A 22,184-nucleotide genomic window follows, 5' to 3' on the forward strand; every position below is an offset into this window, starting at 1 on the left:
GCACAAGTCAGACTTATTAGAGCTGTCCATAGTCAGCATTGCTGATCCTCTTGCTGGTCCTGCCATTCCTGGACCCTCCATGGCCTCCACAATATTCATGCCTTCTTTCACCTTGCCAAGGGCCACACACTCGCCATCCAACCACTCAGTCTTGGCAGTGCAGATGAAAAACTGGGAACCATTTATGTTGGGTCCAGCATTTGCCATGGACAAGATGCCAGGACCTCTCTGCTTTAGGATGAAGTTCTCGTCATCAAATTTCTCCCCGTAGATGGACTCGCCACCAGTGCCATTATGGCGTATGAAGTCACCACTCTGACACATAAACCCTGGAATAATTCTGTGAAAGCAGGAACCCTTGCAACCAAATCCTTTCTTTCCAGTGCTCAGAGCACAAAAGTTTTCTGCTGTCTTTGGAAATGTGTCTGCAGACAACTCGAAGGAGACACAGCCTAAGGGCTCGCGGCGATGTCGAAGAACACGGTGGGGTTGGCCGTGGCTGATGGTACAGGGCTCCTGGCAGTGGTGGTGGCATCTGCAAAGCCTGTTTTTGTGTTTTTTAATGCCCGCTGTAGAAAGCTCATGATCACTAATATCTGCAGTTTCCTTTTCTTTCTAGGCACCACCCTAGACTATTTCCCAGCTTCCCCTGCATTTAGGTGTGGCCATGTGACTGGTTCTGGCCCATGGAACTTGAAGGGGAGTGGTAGACCTGGCCTCCATTCCTCCGTGCTTACTCTCCCAGCCCTCCATCAACCTGTGTTGTGAATAAAAAATAAAGTATGGCCTGGCCAGGCGCAGTGGCTCATGCCTGTCAACCCAGCACTTTGGGAGGCCAAGGCCGGAGGATCGCTTGAGCCCAGGAGTTTGGCATCAGTGTGTTAACACAGGGAGACCCTGTCTCTAGAAAAAATCAGCCGCTCGGGGCCGGGTGCGGTGGCTCAAGCCTGTAATCCCAGCACTTTGGGAGGCCGAGACGGGTGGATCACGAGGTCAGGAGATCGAGACCATCCTGGCTAACATGGTGAAACCCCGTCTCTACTAAAAAATACAAAAAACTAGCCGGGCGAGGTGGCGGGCGCCTGTAATCCCAGCTATTCGGGAGGCTGAGGCAGGAGAAAAAAGAAAAAATCAGCCGCTCATGGTGGCATGTGCCTGTGGTCCCAACTACTCAGGAGCCTGAGGTGGGAGGACCCCTTGAGCCCAGAAAGTTAAGGCTGCAGTGAGCTGTGATCGTACCACTACACTCCAGTCTGGGCAACAGAGTGATACGCTATCTCAAAAATAAAAATATTAATCAATAAATAAAAGTATTGTTGAATTTAAGTCAATGAAGTTTTGGGGCTGTCCGAGCCATTGGCCTAGGCTGACTGACTAAGTCATGGGTAGATAATAAAGTTCTCAATCACTACTAGCTGCTGTTCAGGCCTAATCTCCCTGTGCTTGTGTTCTCACCCATAAAATGGTATTCACACGACCCACCCTACAGGATTGCGAAGAGTGAAAGAAATGATGGAGAGTATGACTCACTGGCTTAGCTTCTCTTTAACACGGTCATTTTATCTAAATACTACCAACTGAGTCATCATTACCTTTTTTCTTAAGCAAGATTATTTGTAACATAGCCTTTTTAAAGTTTTACTTTTATTTATTTATTTTTTGGAGACCGAGTCTCGCTCTGTCACCCAGGCTGAAATACAGTGGCACAATCTTGGCTCACTGCAGCCTCTGCCTCCCAGGTTCAAGCGATTCTTGTGTCTCAGCCTCCCGAGTAGTTGGAACTACAGATATGCGCCACCACGCCCCGCTAATTTTTGTATTTTTAGTAGAGATAGGGTTTCACCATGTTGGCCAGGCTGGTCTCTAACTCTTGACCTCAAGTGATCCATCTGCCTCGGCCTCCCAAAGTGCTGGGATTACAGGCGTGAGCCACTGCGCCCAGCCCAGAATACTTCCTCAACTCCATTTGACTTGATGGTTTCCAAACCTAAATATAGAGTAGGATGTTCCTAATTTAGAAGTTAGTAGATTTATTTATTTTTAATTTTTAAAGTAATGAAGTATTTTTTAAAATATAAAAAATCATGTAATAAACACCTATATACCCATAACTCCATAAATATGGTCAAATCTTAACATTTTGCTGTATTTGATATGTGATTTTTTTTCCCCTTCTTTTTTAGAGACAGGGTCCCACTCTGTCACCCAGGCTGGACTGCAGTGGTGCAATCACAGCTTGGCTCACTGTAGCCTATAGCTCCTGGGCTCTGATTCGTGTGTTTTCAAAAGACATAAAACATTATGGATGAAATTTGGAAAAAAAATTATGTTTCTAAAGAACTTGGCACAGTGCTGGCATATGCAAAACAGTTGGTAATTGTCAGCTAATTTTTTTATTTTTGAAATAATTTTAGATTTACAGCAGACTTACAAAGATAGCAGAGACATTTCTTGTATGTCCACTCAGCTTTCTCTGATGTTAGCTTCTTACATAACCTTGCTACATTTATCAAAGAAATTAACATTCCTATAACAGCATTAACTAAACCACAAACTTTATTCAGATTTCACCAGTTTTTCCACTTACGTCCTTTTTCTGTTCCAGGATCCAATCCAAGGCCAGGTGCGGTGGCTCACTCCTATAATCTCAGCACTTTGGAGGCTGAGGCAGGCAGTTCATTCGAGGTCAGCAGTTAGAGACCAGCCTGACCAATATGGTGAAACCCTGTCTCTACTAAAAAATAATAATAATAAATAAATAAATAAAAAATATGCCGGGCACAGTGGCTCACACCTGTAATCCCAGCACTTTGGGAGGCCAAGGTGGGCGGATCACCTGAGGTCAGGAGTTCAAGACCAGCCCGGCCAACATGGTGAAACCCTGTTCCTATTAAAAATACAAAAAATAGCTGGGTGCAGTGGCTCAAGCCTGTAATCCCAGCACTTTGGGAGGCCGAGATGGGCGGATCACAAGGTCAGGAGATCGAGAACATCCTGGCTAATACAGTGAAACCCCATCTCTACTAAAAAATACAAAAAACTAGCCGGGTGAGGTGGCGGGCGCCTGTAGTCCCAGCTACTTGGAAGGCTGAGGCAGAAGAATGGCATAAACCCGGGAGGTGGAGCTTGCAGTGAGCTGAGATCCGGCCACTGCACTCCAGCCTGGGTGACAGAGCGAGACTCCGTCTCAAAAAAAAGTACAAAAAATACAAAAAATAGCCAGGCATGATGGCAGGCGCCTGTAATCCCAGATACTCAGAAGGCTGAGGCAGGAGAATCACTTGAACCTGGGAGGTGGAAGTTGCAGTGAGCTGAGATTGTGCCACTGCACTCCAGTCTGGGTGACAGAGGGAGACTCCGTCTCAAAACAAAAAGCAAACAAACAAGAAAATACCCCAGGATCCAATCCAGGACACCATCTTGCCTTTAAGTCAGCTAATTTTTACTCATCCATCCATTCATTCAATGCACTGAGAATGCTGCCAGCTTTCAGTCCAAGACTGGAGCCCCAGTGCTATGTGCTGTGATGATGATTGATCACAGCTATCATTTATTTATGTATTTTATTATTTTTATAAATGAGATGAGGTCTTGGCATGTTGCCCAAGCTGGTCTCAAACTCTTGAGCTCAGGTGATCCTCCTGCCTTGGCCTCCCAAAGTGCTGGGATGACAGGCGTGAAGCACTGCACCTGGCCACAGCTACCATTTCTGGGAACTCACCACATATTGTGCAAAGCACTTTCTATATGCCCCATTTAATCCTTACAGCACTCGTATGTGGTGGCTGTCATTAATCCCATGTTATGGATAGGGAAACTGAAGTATGGAGAGATGAACTGAGATCATACATCTGACAAAGGGAAGAAGTCGGATTTGAACCCAAAGAGTCTGCCTCCAAAGTCATGCTCCTCACAATACACCACTTCTTTCACAAGGCTGGTCTATACAAGAGGGAGATATGTTATTACAGCCTTCCCTGCGTGAGTGTGGCAGGCAGGAAGTCATCCCAGAGGAGGTGCCAGCCTGGAGCTCCGCCTCGATTTCCTCAGTACTTGGGGAATATTTCGCTTTCCCTCCACCTGCCTCCTCATGGCTTCTTTCAATCTCTCCCTACAGCCCCAGATTCTGCACCCAATCTACAGAGCCCCAAGAAGGTGACTTGCTGGAACCCAAGCCCCAGGCCCAGAGTCTGGCTCTGTTGCAGCCGCAGTGCATCCACCCCAGCCAGCAGGGGCAGGCTGCCCGTACTCAGATGAGGATGACTGGCTTCTGGAGCCACTATCTTGGGTCCCACTGACGGTGCATGAGTAAGAAACAGCAACAAGCACTGAGTTGTCAGGTGGAGGAGGGACCCAAGGGAGTTGGGAATGGGCAGGTGGGGCTACTGAACTGGAACGGGCTTTGTCTGCTCTACAGAATCATAGACTCCATCAACCCCAGGATGAATTGAGAACAGTCTTCCATTCCTAGGGTGGGGAGCCCAGGAATGTTTGCACCTGCCTGGTGGGGGCTGGGCCCCGTGACTAAGCTGGACACAGCAGCACCAGTCCTCCCGCCATCCTCCACCTAAGACATATGTATACCCTCTGGAAAAGACCCAGAGAGCACCTGAGGCAGCCAACAGCAACGCGGGATTGGGACCAAGTGTTGCAGAGAACTGCGAGAGCAGAAACACTGCAGGAGAGAGGAGGCAGAGGATGGAACCCTGAGAAAACTTGATATCGAAGGGCCAGCCAAAGAAGGCAAGGGGCCAGGTGCAGTGGCTCACACCTGTAATCCCAGCACTTTGGAAGACTGAGGCAGGAAAATCACTTGAGTCCAGGAGTTCAAGAGCAGCCTGGACAACATAGTGAGACCTCATCTCTACCAAAAAATTTAAAAATTAACTGGGTGTGGTGGCTCACACCTGTGGTCCCAGCTACTTGGGAGGCTGAGATGAAAGGATTGCTCGAGCTGGGGTGCAGGATTCAAGACTGCGGTGAGCTGACTGTGCCACTGCACTCCAGCCTGGGCCACAGAGTGAGATCCTGTCTCAAAACAACCAGAAACCCCAAATACACACACACAAAAACAGAGGTGACAAGACCTCACTAAGAGCAGCCAGAGAGGTAGAGGAAAGCTGACTATTTAATCCTTATAAATACCTTGGGTTTTTATGATGTATTTGCATGTGAGGAAGCTGGGAGGGGGGCCTTTCTTTATTGTTTTATTTTATGTTGTGCTAAGATAAGAACTAAGAAACTCAGAGCTGTTTTGTTCCATCATGTAACTGTCCTTTGCCTAGTATTTCTGGTATGTCTCCTTCCCAATCCCATCATCCTCTTGTTTAATGCTTTAATTTGTTAGGTGTCTAATTTTAAGCAGTCCATTTTTGAAAGCAAAGTGTCAGTGAAAAGACTGACTGGTTTCTAGAGATGCTACTTGTGCACAGTGAATTTTGATATTCAGCCTTGGGTAGGATGGGCATGGAGAGAATGGTGATGCATTGAACTTGGGTCTTTATCAGACAACCTAACTCCTGGGGGAGGGTATGAGGAGGACAAGATGAGGACAAGGTCATCTAATCCTCACACTTGTACCCCCACTCCTTCCTCCAAGGCAGATATCACGAATTATTCCCACCTGTCCTCCTCCCCGAGGCTGCCATCCCACTGAATCAGAGTTGGCGAGCCATCTGGAACCTTGTGACCATCCCGAGAGTAAGCCATTGCCCCACAGACCGCCAAAAGATCGCCTGTCTTCATGATGATGAATATTTTATTATAGAGATGGACTGAACTCACTTTTGCATAAAGAATCTCTGGATTGGGTCAGGGAAATTCACCTGCTAATAGGTCACCACCCAGCTATCCCTGCCTCTGCCTCAGCCCCCACTTGCTGTTTACATCTCAGGGTCACTAGGAACAGCAGAGCCTGCTGTCCCCAGGGCCAGGCTGGTGGGGTCAGGCCAAGGGTCAGGGATCCTGGCCGCCTGCCAGATCAGAGCCGCCCCGTCTCCCGCCCCAGTCGGTTGTCCAGAACCTGGAGCTGCCGGAGGAAGCCTGAGTTAGGGCAGATATTGCGGTGGGCCTGCACCGTCTGGATGGCCTCTACCAGCGTCATGTTCTCGTAGATCATGAGGAAGGCCAGGACAAGCGTGGCAGAGCGGCTTATCCCCATGGCACAGTGTACCAGCACGCGGCCTGTGGGGAGAACCAAGCTAACATCAGCTACCTGCCCTTGAACCGCCCACTCCTTTGGGAAGAAGAGACACCCATGACCATCCTCTACAGCATCCTGCAATACTGACACTGTCTACTCTGTCAAATGGGGCAACTGAAGCCCAGAGAGAGGAGGCCGGCTCAAAGTCACATAGCAAGTTAGAGGCAGGGTTTAGGTTAGCAGCTGGGATTTCCTTCTTCAGGTCCAGGTGCTTCCTCAGGCATTCTTTGCAACTCTGGGCCAGGGGAAGGGGGTTTATTGAATTCCTCAGGTCCCTGGGTTCGCATCAGATTATAGGGGGTGTCTACCTACCTCCCTTTCCCCTGAGTTCTGCCCTGTAGCCTGCCCCTGCAGCTCTATGCCAAGGACTCATCTTAGAGGAGTCCGCTCAAGAGCTTCGCTGGGTCCTATACCTTCTGTCCAGTGCCTGGCATCTTATGGAGGGATGTGGTGATGCTGATGACTACACTGGATCTTAGTTATATCCGTGACTGCTAGCCTCGAGGGTGTCCCTGAAGGAGACACTCACTGAATGGTAGTAGCTATTTGCCACATGGAGTGGGAGGGTTGCTGAAAGGGTTTGTCTCTCTGGACTCCCACCCACCAGTGCCACTGGAAAAATGGAGAGTCCTAAAGCACACCCTCCACCCTCCACCATGCCAGACCCAGAAGTGCACCTTGGGGAATACTGAGGGCAGCTCGGATGTATCGAGCAACAGGCAGAAAGTAGACACTGAGGTCAAAGAAGGGGTTGTCATCTGCCTCGATGCCATAGTACTCCAGGGACATTCCACGGTAGAACTTGGCACCTGTGTCCACCTGGAACTTGCCCGCAGCAGCATTCACAACGTGGGTGATTCCCAGCTGGGTCAGCTTGCTCTTGTCCCGGGCTGCGTACCTGGAGGGGAGGGCACAAGGGTTTAGGAGGGTGGAGGTAGATCTCACTGCGGCAGCTCTGGCTGGGTTGAAGTTTGCAAACACCCCTGCCCACCACCCACCAAGGGAAGAGACAAGAGCCTGCAAATCGGCCCAGGGTGAAGGGGCTCCTCCAGTTGGAGTTTAAGACTCCTTTTCAGGCTGGGCGCGGTGGCTCACGCCTATAAATCCAGCACTTTGGGAGACTGAGGTGGGCGGATCACTTGAGGTCAGGAGTTTGAGACCAGCCTGGCCAACATGGTGACACAAAAATTAGCCAGGCATGGTGGTGGGCGCCTGTAGTCCCAGCTGCTCAGAAGGCTGAGTCAGGAGAATCACTTAAACCCAGGAGGCGGAGATTGCAGTGAGCCAAGATTGCGCCACTGCACTCCAGCCTGAGTGACAGAGCTAGACTCCATCTCAAAAAAAAAAAAAGACTCCTTTTCAGGCAGGCACTGTTGCTCATGCCTATAATCCCAACACTTTGGGAGACCAAGGCAGGAGGATTCATCGAGTTCAGGAGTTCGAGACCAGCCTGGGCAACATGGCAAAACCTTATCTCTACAAACAATAAAAAAATATAGCCAGGCATGGTGGCATATGCCAGTAGTCCCAACTACTTAGGAGGCTGAGGTGGGAGAATCACCTGAGCCTGGGAGGTTGAGGCTGCAGTGAGTGGAGATTGCACTACTATACCCCAGCCTGGGTGGCAGAGTGAGACTCCACCTCAAAAAAAAGAAAAATTCGCTAGGTTTGGTGGTGCACACCTGTATTCCCAGCTACTTGAGAGGCTGAGGCAGGAGAACTGCTGAGCCTAGGAATTTGAGGTTGCAGTGAATGATGATAATCCCTGCACTCCAGCCTAGGCAACAGAGAGACCTTGTCTCTAAATAAATAAATAAAAATTTTAAGATGAAATATTACTAGGATCATTGTTCATAATAGTCAAAAAGTGGAAACAATTCAAATGTCCATATTCAGTAAAATGGATAAACTGTGGCATAATCATATAATGAAATCTTCAGCAGTGAAAATATGAACTGCAGATACACATAACAACGTGGGTGACTCACAAATTTGAGCAAATGATGCCAGGCACAAAACACACACAATATGATTCCACTCATATAATTTTAAACAGCAGGTGAAACTGACTACACTGTTTAGGTATATAGGTGGTAAAACTTTAAAGAAAAACAGGGAAACAATTAATTCAATAGACAGTGATTAACCACAGAGAATAGAAAAGTTATAATGAGAAAGACTCAGTAGGGGCTTCTGGGAGATAGGTAATATCCTTTTTCTTCACTGGGTGATGAAGCTGTTCATATATGCTCTGTGCACATTTCTTTTTTCCTTTTTTTTTTCGTTTTTTGACACAGAGTCTCGCTCTTATTGCCCAGGCTGGAGTCCAATGGTGTGATCTCAGCTCACTGCAACCTCTGCCTCTCGGATTCAAGTGATTCTCCTGCCTCAGCCTCCTGAGTAGCTGTGATTACAGGTCTCCACCACCATGCCTGGTTAATTTCTTGTATTTTTAGTAGAGATGAGGTTTCACAGTGTTGGCCAGGCTGGTCTCGAACTCCTGACCTCAAGTGATCCACCTGTCTTCTCCTCCCAAAGTGCTGGGATTACAGGCATGAGCCACCGCACCCGGCCCTGTGCCCTTTTCTTATGTGCATTCTAGTTCCACAGTTAAAAGCAGTAATAATATAAAAGGAAAGCAAAATAGGGAAAGAGACGGTGGGAGGCAAGGGCACCCCCTCTGCCCTGGAGGGCCCTGGGAGAGGCTCATGCCCCCATTCCCGTGTGAACCTCACACCCTTCTGCCACCCCCACTCCTAATGTGGGTCTTACTCACGCATCTCCCAGGAAGAGGCTGGGCCAGACCTCGTCGATGTGGTTCAGCATGGCAGCCTGACGGACCCACAGCAAACGCTGCAGTGAAGCCAACGTGGGCGGCTGGTAGGGGGATGCCCGGACTGCCCCGTGGATCTTGGGCCTCCGGAGGTCCTGCTTCTGCAGGGAGTCCATCCTGGAACAGAGTGGACACCGCAGTGGCTGGAGGCAGGCTCCTGGAGGGTGGATCCAGCTGATGGGGAAGCCCATGGTGCAGTACCCAGGTGCCACGGGGATGCTGCGGGAAGGGCCTCAGCTATTTCACATGAGGTATTAACAAGCTCAGCTGGGGCTGGGGCCTAGAACCCTTCCCCAGGGAACAAGGGAATCAATCCTTTGTCACTGCTATGGAGCTGGGCAGACCTCTCTCCTGCCCTCTGCTGAGCTGCAGCTGTATGAAGCTTTGGCCAAGGGGCCTTTGGAGTTCCCTATTTGTGGCACTAGTCAGTGCAGATCTCACCCCTAAGTCAGCTTGGACTTTGTAGGGATGAAAGCCCCAGATGGCTGTGGTTCTCCGGGCACCCCCCGCCCCACCAACCTAGGCAGCTGTCGGGCAAGGTGGAAGTGAAAACCCAGGTGTCCTCCTCATCCCCCACTGTGACCTATCAAGCCCCCTCACCTGCTACTTCTAGTACTCATCCTCAGACCCCTGTCCCCTCCCACTTTCAGGGACTTGGAGATCAGAGCCCATCTCCAGGTAAGAGGCCAGGGCTGTGAACTGGTATTTGTTAGCATCTCCACACGGAATGAGCTAATGCCTCTTATAAGCCTGATGCCTCTGGCTGGGCACGGTGGCTCATGCCTGTAATCCCTGCACTTTGGAAGGCCAAGGCAGGCAGAACCCCTGAGGTCAGGAGTTCAAGACCAGCCTGGCCAATGTGGCAAAACCCTCTCTCTACCACAAATACAAAAATTAGCCAGGTGTGGTGGTCCACTCCTGTAGTCCCAGCTACTCTGGAGGCTAAGGCAGGAGAATCTCTTTAACCTGTGAGGCAGAGGTTGTAGGGAGCCAAGATCACACCACTGCACTCCAGCCTGGGCGACAGAGCGAGACTCCGTCTCAACAACAAAAAGCCTGATGTCTCGCTCGTGATCCCATGATCTGTTCGTGATCTGTTCCTATTTTACCCAGAAGGAAGCTAAAGCTCAGAATGTTTAAAAAGTGACGCCCAAAGCCATACGGCTCATAAGTAGCAAGGCTGGGGTTTTAGTCCATCCCCGAGCCTTTCCGTGACCATCTTTGGGGCCTCCAGAGAGTGGCCACTAACCCCCTTTTTTCTCAAGGGAGCCTGGTGCTGCTGAACCACACACCTGCCTATAGGCCCCGGGTTTTCCTCCTTACCCCCACGACTCAGGCCAGCGCTGGATGTCAGGCCCCACCTGGGTCAGGTGGCTTGTTTCAGGCATCTGCTGGCTGAAGGAGTCAGGGACCCTGTGGAGCTGGATTTTCAGCGGCACCAGAATATGGGCCTGGTGCCGTGTTGGACAGGGGGACCTGTCTTTGCTAATTGCCCCTGATCCCCTGGACCAGTGACTAGGGAAGGTGCATACTGGGAAGAACATCTTTTCCCTTTGGTAGGCAGTGCCAGGACCAGAAAGAGAAATGGGCACCCAGGAGGCTGCCGGCTTGGCCAGGCTCACCCAGTGGGAGGCTGTCGGGCAAGGCGGAAGTGAAGACCCAGGTGTCCTCATCCCCCACTGTGACCTCTCCAGGCGGCTGAGTAGCCTGCCACCTACCTGGGGCATGGTCTGGGGCCAGGAATGAGGGAGTGGGTGCAGGGGCAGGACTCTGCCTGAGTGGAACAGGGCTGGGCACGTTCCGCCCAGAACACAAACACTGTGAAGCGGCTAGAATTCCAGGTGCTGGCTGGGGCGCCCATGGGGGTGGGGTCTGAGAGCTGTCTGAGGCCTTGTGGACTGCGGTGGGCTCTCCAGTCCCTCTAAACACCCAGGTCTCCTCTCTGCTTGGTATCTCTTTGGGATTGAAGACACTTGGTTCCATAACCCCCCATGAAGATGGGAGGCTACCTGAAGAGGTGGGAAGAGAACTTCTGAGGCAGGGAGGAGAGCCTGGCTTCCCCGGGACTCTGCCATGACTCATTCTGTGGTTATGAGCAAGTCTTTGCCCTGATCTGGACCACAGTTTATCTTCCCCTGCTAGGGATCCTGAAGTTAACTTTCAGGATGCTCTGGGCGTCTGACCTGAGAATGACAGAGGAGGGTCTGGATGTGCAGTCACTGCAGGGCAGAGGGCAGTGTAGTGTGGTGGAGTGGGGGAAGCCCTCAGGCCCCAGGGAAGTCCAACAGTCACACTGGTCTGGAGCCATCAGGTAGGGAGATGGAGCTTTGGGAAGTGGGACGGGCACCGGACTCAGGCCTGCGGAGCTTGGCATGGGGTGAGGCTGCCCCCCTGTGGCCAATGGGTGTCTCGCAGCCCAGCCATGCAAGGGAGCAGGCAGCCAGGCCCCACCCCCAGGAGGCTCCAGAGGGGTGAAAGATTTGGGGGCTGGTAGGCCACAGTGCGTGCCTCTGCCTCCGAGGGGACCTAGGCCCAGGTCTGAAGAACGGGGCTCTCCCCTGGACTTAGCGCTACTCCTGGTCAGGCTCCACCTAATGCCTCGCTCCCGATGCTCAGGGTGTTGCCCCGCCTGGCCACTCTAAACCACTGGGACCCAGCTCAGCCCATCAGTCAGAGTCAGGCCCAGCCACCCGCCCAGGGACTCATCCTTTAAGCCCCAGGCCCTCCCAGGGAGGGGAAGTCGGTGGTTGTGGCAGCTCCGCCGGTTTCTGAGGCCCCAGACGGTCTTCGGAGGGCCCCGCCTGACGTTACCTTCCATGTCTCCTCGGCCCCAGCCAGGTGAGGCACAGGCCCAATGTCCAGCAGGGCCAGGGCCTGGCCGGGCTCCCTTCCCACTCCCTGCAGCCCTCCTTCTCTCCCTGGTCCTGTGCTCCTCCTCTCCCCCTTCCTGCCTCCCCCGCTCAGCAGAGCAGCTGCCTCTGTAGGCAGGGCTTTTCCTGGCCTGCTCTTGTGCTGCTGCTGGTTGCAAGTCCATGCACTTGTTTTCTGTCTTTGCATCTCTCCTCCCTGGGTAGCTCCCCCATTTGCCTCTGTCTCCCATCCTCCCCCAGGAAGTTCATGTGCCTTTGCAGCCTCCCATGACACTGCTCTGCATGCCCACGACATCAGGCAGAGGCACAGGCTTCCTTGGGGCAGGGGGCAGCTGTTTGCCATCTACCTCTCAGCTGCAGCTTCAGATGGTCCCCTGGACTTTCTTCCTGCCCATCCTTTCTGACTCCACTCCAGGGAGGCCAGACAGGACTGTGGCCACAGGCCACGTGGGGCTGGAGATCTCAGGGCAGGACCAGTGAGGAGTGTGGGGAAGAAAGACTGCAGAAGGGTGGCGTGTGGCGCCAGTGGGGAAGAGCTGTGGGTCTCTGCGCTCAGCCTGCGGACACTGGGGAGGGCAGACCCGGGCAGAATTCTCAGGTCTGGTACTTGCATCTATGTGGTCTTCACTGAGCCAGTTTCTTCAGTGAGACTGCTGTGAGAATTCCATGTAATCATTAATGTAAAGCACCTCCCACAGGGTCTGTCTCATGGTAGATGCCCAATAAATGGTGCATCTTACTATTATTATCACTACTATAATTACTCTTACCCTTTCTAGCCCCAGCCATATCCTAGGTGGAGGGTAACTTCCCTACGGGACAGTGAGGTTTCTTCTCTATCTCTGTATTTCTTGATGTTTCTTTCTCTGTCCAGCAATAATTGTTATATTTAGCACTCATCAAGGATGTGTCAGACAGAGCTAGGAACTTACGTTTTCTCATTGAATCCTCACAGTGCCTTTATGGAGCAGGCAATATTATCATCCCCATTTTACAGATGAAGAAACCGAGACTCAGAGAGGTTAAGCAACACACCCAGAGTCACACAGCCAGTTGATGTGGGAGTCAGGATTCAAGCCCAGGTCTTTCTGACTCTACTATACTTTGTCTGCACCTTCATCTCTGACCCAGTCAGTTGTCTACCCAACCCAACCCCCACCCTTCCTCACACAGGCACAAGTGTCCTGGCCCTCATTACCCAGCATGCTCAGAGACCACACCCTACCCCCCCAAATTAGGGGCACTCACCCACCTGTGGGAGTATCTGGCCCGGGCTGTGCACTTCTCTGACGGGCAGTTTGTGCTGCCGGCTTTCAGCCGCCTGTCTCCGCACACTTGATGCTGTTTCTATTTTTTGATTTGAGTTTAATTATAAAGCATGCTGTCTACTCCCCTCTTCCAGCCTCCCCTGCCACTCCCAACTTGTCCACTGGTTCCATGGCATGACCAGTGCCAAGTCTAGCCAGGCACCTTTCCCTCCAGGCCCAGGCCTCTGTCCCAGCACTGCTAAGAATCAAGGCAGCTCAGCCCAGGTCTGACTGTGGCATATTGTGTACATGTATGTTGATAGTAGGAGAAGGAAGATCAAATAAAGCATTTTAAAAGGTCCCTTGGCCGGCTAAAGTGGCTAACGTCTATAATCCCGACACTTTGGGAGGCTGAGGTGGGAGGATTGCTTGAGCCCAGGAGTTCGAGACCAGTCTAGGCAATATGGCCAGACCCTGTCTCTACTAAAAATACAAAAAATACAATATGGCCAGTTGGGCCAGTCGCAGTGGCTCATGCCTGTAATCCCAGCACTTTGAGAGGCCAAGGTGGGCAGATCACCTGAGGTCGGGAGTTCGAGACCAGTCTGACCAACATGGAGAAAACCTGTCTCTACCAAAATACAAAATTAGTTGGCATGGTGACACATGCCTGTAATCCCAGCTACTCGGGAGCCTGAGGCAGGAGAATCACTTGAACCCGGGAGGCGGGGGTTGCGGTGAGGTGAGATCACGCGATTGCACTTCAGCCTAGGCAACAAGAGCGAGACTCCGTCTCAAAAAAAAAAAAAAATTAACTGCTTGTGGTGGCACATGTTTGTAGTCCCATCTATTCGGGAAGCTGAGGTGGGAGAATCACCTGAGCCCACGAAGTCAAGGCTGCAGTGAGCCCTAATCCCTGACTATGCCACTGCACTCCAGGCTACGCAACTGGAGTGAGACCCTCTTCCTTGGCCTTCAAGGGTATTATGGAGGAAGGGCAGAAAGTTCAAGCTGGAAGGATGTTCTGTGGAGGAGGACAGTGAAGAGACTAGCCAAAAATCACATGTAAACTGGTGGCATTGCCAACAGCAGAACCCAGGTTCAGGGGCCCTCAGTTAGGGGCCAAGGTTGATGGGATGGGTCCAGGATAAAGAGCTAGAAGACTCAGGCTGAGGGAAGCGGCGCAGGCCCACACACAGACACAGGTGTAGAGCAGGTCTTCAGACAGCCCTGGGCTGCAGGCAGAAGAAATGTGTCCAGGGCCACTCCCACCCTCTGCCAAGCTCCTCTCCCAACCCAAAAGGCAGGGATACCCAGGCCCCGCTGTCCCCTGCAGCCAGAGAGATGGTCTTTAAGGTCTCTCCCCTGCTAACTGTGGTCAGCTAGGACCTTCAATTGGGCCCATTAGGAACCTTCTGTCATCCACGGACCTTTGTCATACACCCATACCTTGATACTACTCTCCCACTTGCACTCCCAGATGATGGGGACGGGGCACACCCATGCCTGCAGCCACACCTGCACTGGGGCTCTGAGGTCTGAGCTCCAGGGAGCTAAGGCTGAGCCCCTCCTGGGACTCCCTGAACCCTGAGGGGAGCTGCTGGAGGCAGCTGTGGCCAACAGCTATCACAAATACCTGAAACCCCCTTCCTCTTTCCTGCCCTCCCCACTTTCCCAGGGAACCTGGGATCCCTGGCCAAGACGCCTGAGGGCTTGGCTGAGAGGGGAGCCCACTCCCACCTGTGGAGGCCAAAGACAGTGGCGGAGAGGGGGTGCAGGCGCCAGGAGGAGCCGGATGGAGTAGCAGGCTCTAGGGCGGACTCCACGCTGGGCTCCCACCATCTTCTGTGTGTCCGCCTGGGCCAGAGCCTCCAGCAGCACCAGAAGGACCAGTGCCGGGGTGGCAAATTGGCAGAGCCCCATGGCAGGGAGTAAGGACCAGCTCTGGAAGAGAGATGAGCTCTGTGTTACGGGCAGGTGAACCAAGGTCCAGGCTGGCTGGGACTTGTTGTGGCAGGGGTAAGAGCTGTCACCTAAACCTGCTTCTGCCTTAAGCCCTGTGCATAAGGTCAAGTAAGTGCAGCTGCTGGGAGAGATGAGGAGGTAGATTTGATATCCATGGCTTAGGGACAGAGATGACCTCTCCCCATCGGCCCCTTATCTTTCAGAGTCCCCAGACCCAGAGCTGCTGTGTACGGCTGCACAGGCTGCACACTGCATAACTCCTGGGGCCTCCAGCTGCACAGTTTGGTGGATGACACCTCCATGAATTGTGCAATGCTATACACCTGCCTATCCAACTCCCCCAAAGTCAGTTGCCTGATGGGAAAGATGCTGAGGTCACAGGTCAGGGAGCCTAAGGCCCCAGGTTGAGGGAGAGGGGTGACTGGGCATGGTCTGAGATCTGCTGCTCTGCCAGGTTCCTGGGTCCTGTCTAGAGGAGAGAGAGCAAGCTGGGAATTTGCCATCCACGGGAAACATGCCCCCTTCAGATCTTCTACCCATAGAGCTCCATGCCACAGCTTGGCGGCAGGCCAATCTCAAGCCCAGCTATAACTCAGTTTCTTATCATGCTCACCCCCAAACTCTAACCTTAGCCCCTGATCCTTCCCTAATTCTCCTCCCCAAGATGCTCATCCTCCAGCCAGCCCGTGGGAAGGGGTCGATGCTGCTGAAGGGCCTCCCTTCTGGTTGGGCTGGCTATGCCTTCAGAGATAGGAACCACTCTTAGGGGTGGGAGGCAGGGAGAGAGTCAGGCCCTGCCCCGGGAGGCTTCTGGGAGGAAAAAGCTGCTGCTGTTCCAGCTCCCAAGCATGCCCAGGCCAGTCACCCACCCCCAAATGGCAGCCTGTCTGTGGCGTGGGGTGGTGGGGACAGCCAAAGACAGGGTTGAGGCAAGACAGGGAAGGAGTTGTAGGGGAAGCAGAGGTGGAGGCAGGCCCTGCTGGGTGGGGAGCCGCCGTGGAGGCCTGGCCTTAGCTCACTGATGAGAATCAGCTAAGTCTGGAAGGTTTTCTCTGCAGCACTGTACCCGGGGTCCAGACCTAGGGGGAAGGGGATGTGGAGGTTCAGGAGGGTCCAGGCTGGCTGTGCAGATGCCTCGGTGAGATTTAGGGGAGCCCCCACAGGCTTTCAGCTGAGGCAGGGCAGGTTGGCCTCAAGACCAGGTAGGAAAGTCTCCCCTCTTCCATTTTACGCTTTCCATGCCCTCACATCCTAGTCCTCCTCTTCTCTTTGGGGTCTGAAGGATCCAGGTAGGGTGGGGGAGATGGGTTAGGGGTCCTACAGGAGAACTGCCTAGGCCGGGGCCCTTGGGTGAGACCTTGGGTAGGTGAAGGGAACCCAGCAGTTTGGGGAGAGGGCCAGGCCCCGTTTAATCCTCAGTTCCAGCCACACGCAGCCCTGCCAACCAATCCTACAAGAACCCAATCCTATGTCCGCAGGCCAGGCCCTCACCTGGCCTCTTCCTGCCAACCACATCCAGCTTCGCCCCCTAAGGCCTCACCTGGCCCCTCAGCTCTGGCCGGCACCCCGCAGTTGCTGGTCCAGCCTGCAGAGCTGGTGCAGGAAGCCTCGGTTGGGGAAGACCCATCGGTGCTGCCTCACGGTGATCACCGCCTGGCGCAGGGACAGCCGCTGGTGCAGCATGAGGTACGCCAAGACTAGCGTGGCGGAGCGGCTCACGCCCACCACACAGTGCACCAGGACCTTGGCTGAGGAAGACATCCTGGTGAAAAACCCTTTCCCAACAGCTGGCCCACCCATGGGCTGGGGATGGGAACCCAAGTTCCTTTCCTAACCCTGCCTTGGGTGTACTTTGTGATCCCGAGCAAGTCACTCAGCCTTTATGAACCTCAGTTTCGTGATCAGTAAAATGGGTAGATCAACACCCGTCTGCCTGCCTTTGGGATAGGGTCCGAATTTCTTTTTTCTTTTCTTTCTTTCCTTTTTTTTAAATTTATTTTTTATTTTTATTTTTTATATATTTTTTGAGACGGAGTCTCGCTCTGTTGCCCAGGCTGGAGTGCAGTGGCGCGATCTCGACTCACTGCAAGCTCTGCCTCCCAGGTTTACGCCATTCTCCTGCTTCAGCCTCCCAAGTAGCTGGGACTACAGGCGCCCGCCACCAGGCCCGGCTAATTGTATGTTTTAGTAGAGACAGGGTTTCACCGTGTTAGCCAGGATGGTCTCAATCTCCTGATCTCGTGATCCGCCCGTCCCGGTCTCCCAAAGTGCTGGGATTACAGGCGTGAGTCACCTCTCCTGGCCTCCAAACCTTTTTAACATAGCTTGTAAGACCCTTCAAGAGCTAGCCCCTGTTGCCTCATCTTAGACTGTCCCTCCCCCACCTTCAGCTCGAGGAAAATGGAGGAACTTGCAGTTCCTTGAGGCTGCCATGTTTTCTGACCTCCAGCCTTACCACATGCTATTCCAAATACCTGCAAATCATTTCCCCTGGTCTCGGTCTGACTAACTTCTACTACTCATCCACTAGGTTTCTTCTGAGACATGGCTTCCTCCACAGGCTTTCTTGACCGCTCAAAGTATTGCTTGAATCACAGAGCAGCTCATCTTTTTTGCATATGACCCATGAATACTTTTGTAGAGGGAAGTCCCCCCACCTTACTGATCCTCTAGGCTCAGCACCCCCGCCGTGTGCTCCCAGAGCCCTCCACACTGGCCCACTCTTATGCGTAGCTCTCACTATACTCTTCACAATTTGCCTGTCTTTCCACCAGTTCCAAGAGGGCAAGGACCCTGCTTCTTAAAGTCTGGATTCCCAGTATTTATTTAGCTCTGTGCCAGGCACGTAGTGGATACTCAGTAAATAGCTGGTGAATGAATGGATAAAGAACAAAAGAATGTCAAAGTGCTTTGGATACTAAAAAGTCATGTGAGCTGTAATCTTGTCATTCTTGTCACATAGATGAGAAAACTGAAGTCCAGAGAGGGACACTGGCTTGCCTAGGGTCACATAGCAAGGGACACAGCTGTCTTCTAGGATGGACACAAAGCCAGGACACCAGCCTCCCTGGACTCCTATGCTGTATCCTGAGTATTTGAAGATACATTTCTTTTCTAGTTAAAAGTACTTTGAGGGGCAGGTGCAGTGGCTCATGCCTGTAATCCCAGCACTTTGGGAGGCCGAGGCAGACAGATCACTTGAGGTCAGGAGTTCGAGACCAGCCTCGCCAACATGGTGAAACGCTCTCTCTGCTAAAATACAAAAATTAGCCGGGCGTGGTGACAGATGCCTGTAGTCCCAGCTACTTGGGAGGCTGAGGCACGAGAACTGCTTGAAGCCAGGAGGCAGAGGTTGAACCCAGGAGATGGAGGGGCCGAGATCGTGCTACTGCACTCCAGCCCGGGTAGCACTGAGACTCTGTCTCAGAAAAAAAAAGGAATAAAAGAAGTACTTTGGGGCAGACATTTAGGTACCAAATGGTGTTTTCCCAAAGCTGAGTGTTGCAGAGAAAGAGCTATTCTGCTGTTTGGGAGAAATGGCTTTCAGCCTTAGGGTTGCTCCTAACTCATGGCATGACCTTGTATTCCAGGCCTCAGTTTCCCCATCTGGGAAGGAATAGGGTTTGATAAAACACTGGAGCACTAAGCAGAGAACTTTTTTTCGGGGGGGGGGCAGATGGATTTCACCCTATTGCCCAGGCTAGAGTGAAGTGGCATGATATCGGCTCACTGCAACCTCCCCCCACCCCGTGTTCAAGCAATTCTCCTGCCTCAGCCTCCCGAGTAGCTGAGATTATAGGTGTGTGCCACCATGCCTGGCTAATATTTGTATTTTTAGTAGAGATGAGGTTTCACTGTGTTGGCCAGGCTGGTCTCGAACTCCTGACCTTAGATGATCCACCCACCTTGGCCTCCCAAAGTGTTAGTATTACAAGCATGAGCCACTGTGCCTGGCCTAAGCAGAGGATTTTTAAAAACCAGGGATGGGAGGGCACTGATGACTGAGAAGAAATGAGGCATCCTCCCCAGGAATGAGCAAGATGGGATATGGGCTTGGACCCCAAGTCCTACCCCCAGGCGTGTTGAGGGCACGGTGGATGAAGTCAGCCGCAGAGGAGAAGTAGGCACTGATGTCAAAATCAGGGAGGTCGTGGGCTGGCACCCCCAGGTAGCTCACACTGCTGCCGTAGAAATCAGGGCCGCCCTGACAGTAGAGGCCCCCGTGGGCGGCGTTCAGCACGTGGGTGATGCCCAGCTTCCACAGCTCAAAGCGGTTGTTTGCTGTGGCCCTGGGGAGGGCAGGAAGGGCACTGGATGACGGCCAAGCCATGGAACCAGGAGGGAGGCTTTGCCTGGCCCCCTGCTGCAGAGGGACCGAGCCATTAGGGTCCAAAGAGAATCCAACCCCAGCAAGCTCCAAGTGGAGTCTGACTCCACAGCCCCATCCCCAGAGCCCCATACTTTCTGGTGGCAGAACTGGTGGTATGTGTGTGTTGGGGGATCTTTAGACCCTCTCTGCTTCCTCAAGGCCTCTGCCCCTGCCTTGGCCAGGACAGGAAGGAAGGGATTGCTTCAGCCCTGGAACCTGGCTGCCCCTCCCTTCTTGCCCCATGTCCTCCCACGCACATCCGTCCTCTACCGGCTACCACCTAATACCTGCTTCTAGCCTACAAATGTTGAGAGGCAACACCTTCTCTGATTCACCTTCAGTCAGGCTTCTCCACCATCTGTATCCTGAGGAGGGAGGCTGGGTCCAGAAACAGGGGGCTCTCTGTCTGCCTCATCTCATGCTGCAAATACTATTTCCCAGGCCTATACCTCTACACTTGCCAGTTGTCCTGGAAGTGTTTCCCCGGACTCCTGGGAGACTCCCTGCTTTCAGGCAGGCGAAGTCCCTGCTCCCCCTCGTGGCCATACCTGGTCACTGCACTGTCCTTGGCACCCCGGGGTCCTGGAGAAGGTCCCTGGCCTGGGAGGGTCAGAGCAGAGCTATTTCTCCTTGTTTCCACCCTCCTGTGTCTGGTAAAGCCACCAAGAACTGCCTCTCCTTGTCCCCATCCCCATGACCCTTGGCCAGCTATCACTCACGCATCTCCTATGAAAAGGTTGGGCCAAACTTCATCCACACGGCTGCAAGAAGACTTCCCCGCCCTCAGGAGCTCCTCCAGCTCCAGGATGCTGGGGCAAGGCGTGGCTTTGTCCTCTCCCACCAGCTCTGGGAGCGAGGTCTCAGCCATGGGCCAGCCCGCCCACCCCTCTGCCTCTGCGGTCACTCCTCTCTGCCTCTCCAGTGTCATTTCTCCTTCCCAGAGATTGACAGCGACAGGTGGGACAGGAGCAAGTGACTCAGCAAGTCAAAGGGGCCTCTGGAGCAGACAAGACCTTTTCCTCCCTAAGCCTCCCCCCACCCCCCAACTCCGTGAGAACATGGAATCAGAGAGACCTCTGCAAGTCAGCTACCTCCCTGAACCTCAGTTTCTTCATCTGTAAAGTAAGGATAATCACACCTACCTCAGAGAATTTGAGGATTAAATGAAACAAAGGACGTGCTGGGTCTGACACATAGTAGGTGCTTAGAAATGTCTGAGGAATTAGTAGATGTAGAGCCCTGCTTAAGGCTATTAGGTTATGAGGACTGAGTTAAAGTAGAGATCCAGGGTGCAGAGGAGGTGGCTGGTTCCAAGGATGAATGATAGAACTGAAAGAAGTGTACAGTCTAGGTGGGCCACAAATTGGGTAGGGGCTGGATTGGATGTCTGTTGGATGAGTCTCTGAATTATGGAGGTCAGGGACAGTTTTCTGAGTTGTAGAGTCAGAGAAATACGGATAAGAGACATGGAAAGCTTCATTTCTAAAGCGTGCCCACAAGATTCATGGGGGAATGGGGAAAGTGTTTGTTTTTTGTTTGTTTGTTTGTTTAGACAGGGTCTCACTCTGTCACCCAGGCTGGAGTGCAGTGACATCTTGGCTCACTGCCACCACCACCTCCCGGGTTCAAGTGATTCTCCTGCTTAACCTCCTGAGTAGCTGGGATTACAGGCGTGCACTACCATGCCACACTAATTTTTGTGTTTTTAGTAGAGACGGGGTTTTGCTGTGTTGGTCTGACTGGTCTTGAACTCCTACCTCAAGTGATCAGCCTGCCTCGGCCTCCCAAAGTACTGGGATTACAGGTGTGAGCCACCATGCCGGGCCAATGGGGGAAGGTTTGAACAATGGTCCTGTAATGAAGATGGCTGACTTCTCAGAAGAGAAGGCTGAAGAGGGCCTTGTATGTCAAACGGGGAGAAGGGAGGTGAGTGTTGCCCTAGACTTTGAGAGCCAAAGGGGCCAACTGTCATCAGAAACATTTTGAGGGTGGGAGGGAGATTCCTCTGTCTATAAGGGCTTTGGGTCCCAAGATAGAAACGGAGAAAGGTCAACCTGTCCTTCTGCCAGAGCTGGCTATCAGCAAAAGAGATGAGATGTCTCGCCGTCTCTCATGTGACTTCTCAGTGGCCCTGATGGAGCTGGGAAGGGTATAGGCTGCAGTGGGGAGGTTCCCAGCTGTTCTTGGCCTTAAGACCAGTTTGAAGGGAAAGCCCACACCAGGGCATCCCATGGAAGCAGTCTACATTCATGTCCATCCCATTCAGAACCACTGAAGTCAGCCCGGCACTGTGTGGGGAGGCAAGGCCAAGGAGGGGTTCGTGTCCAGGTTACAGTTGGGTCTGAACTTGGTTTATGCCAATGCTAGACCTGGCTTGGGAGGAGACCTTCCCTCAGGGTGGCGCAGCATGGTGGAGTGAGGAAAATATAGGATCGGATGTTAGAGAGATTTGGGTTGGAATATCAGTTTGTAATACGTCAGGCAACGTGTTTCTTTACCTTTCTGTGCTATACGATCTCCCTTGCAGAGTTAGCACAAGGATTTTTTTTTTTTTTTTGAAATGGAGTTTCGCACTTGTTGCCCAGGCTGGAGTGCAACGGCCTTATCTCGGCTCATTGCAACCTCTAACTTCCGGGTTCAAGCGATTCTCCTGCCTCAGCCTCCCGAGTAGCTGGGACTACGGGTATGCGCCACCACG

At 52.5% G+C, this 22,184-nt stretch overlaps 1 protein-coding gene across 10 annotated transcripts; it reads right to left on the reverse strand.

The window, feature by feature from the left end:
• Nucleotides 1–5,736: 5,736 nt before the first annotated feature.
• On the reverse strand, nucleotides 5,737–20,429 carry DUSP13 (dual specificity phosphatase 13). Of its 10 annotated transcripts, XM_033208337.1 has the most exons (8): nucleotides 20,206–20,415; nucleotides 19,189–19,406; nucleotides 16,658–16,865; nucleotides 14,893–15,096; nucleotides 13,158–13,252; nucleotides 8,979–9,254; nucleotides 6,880–7,100; nucleotides 5,737–6,183 (listed from the first exon to the last, which is right to left on the reverse strand). In XM_033208337.1, exons 3-8 carry the CDS (start codon nucleotides 16,742–16,744, stop codon nucleotides 5,981–5,983), a joined length of 1,086 nt encoding a protein of 361 aa, XP_033064228.1. In that variant the 5' UTR covers nucleotides 16,745–16,865; nucleotides 19,189–19,406; nucleotides 20,206–20,415; the 3' UTR covers nucleotides 5,737–5,980. The 10 variants fall into 10 exon arrangements, with proteins under 10 accessions (XP_033064228.1, XP_033064226.1, XP_033064227.1 ...); XM_033208335.1 differs by lacking the exon at nucleotides 19,189–19,406 and having other exon boundaries at nucleotides 20,206–20,417; XM_033208336.1 differs by lacking the exon at nucleotides 19,189–19,406 and having other exon boundaries at nucleotides 8,979–9,152.
• Nucleotides 20,430–22,184: the final 1,755 nt, after the last annotated feature.

This window comes from Trachypithecus francoisi, unplaced genomic scaffold (genome assembly GCF_009764315.1).
Source record: "Trachypithecus francoisi isolate TF-2019V2 unplaced genomic scaffold, Tfra_2.0 Lachesis_group9, whole genome shotgun sequence".
Taxonomy (NCBI): Eukaryota; Metazoa; Chordata; class Mammalia; order Primates; family Cercopithecidae; genus Trachypithecus; species Trachypithecus francoisi.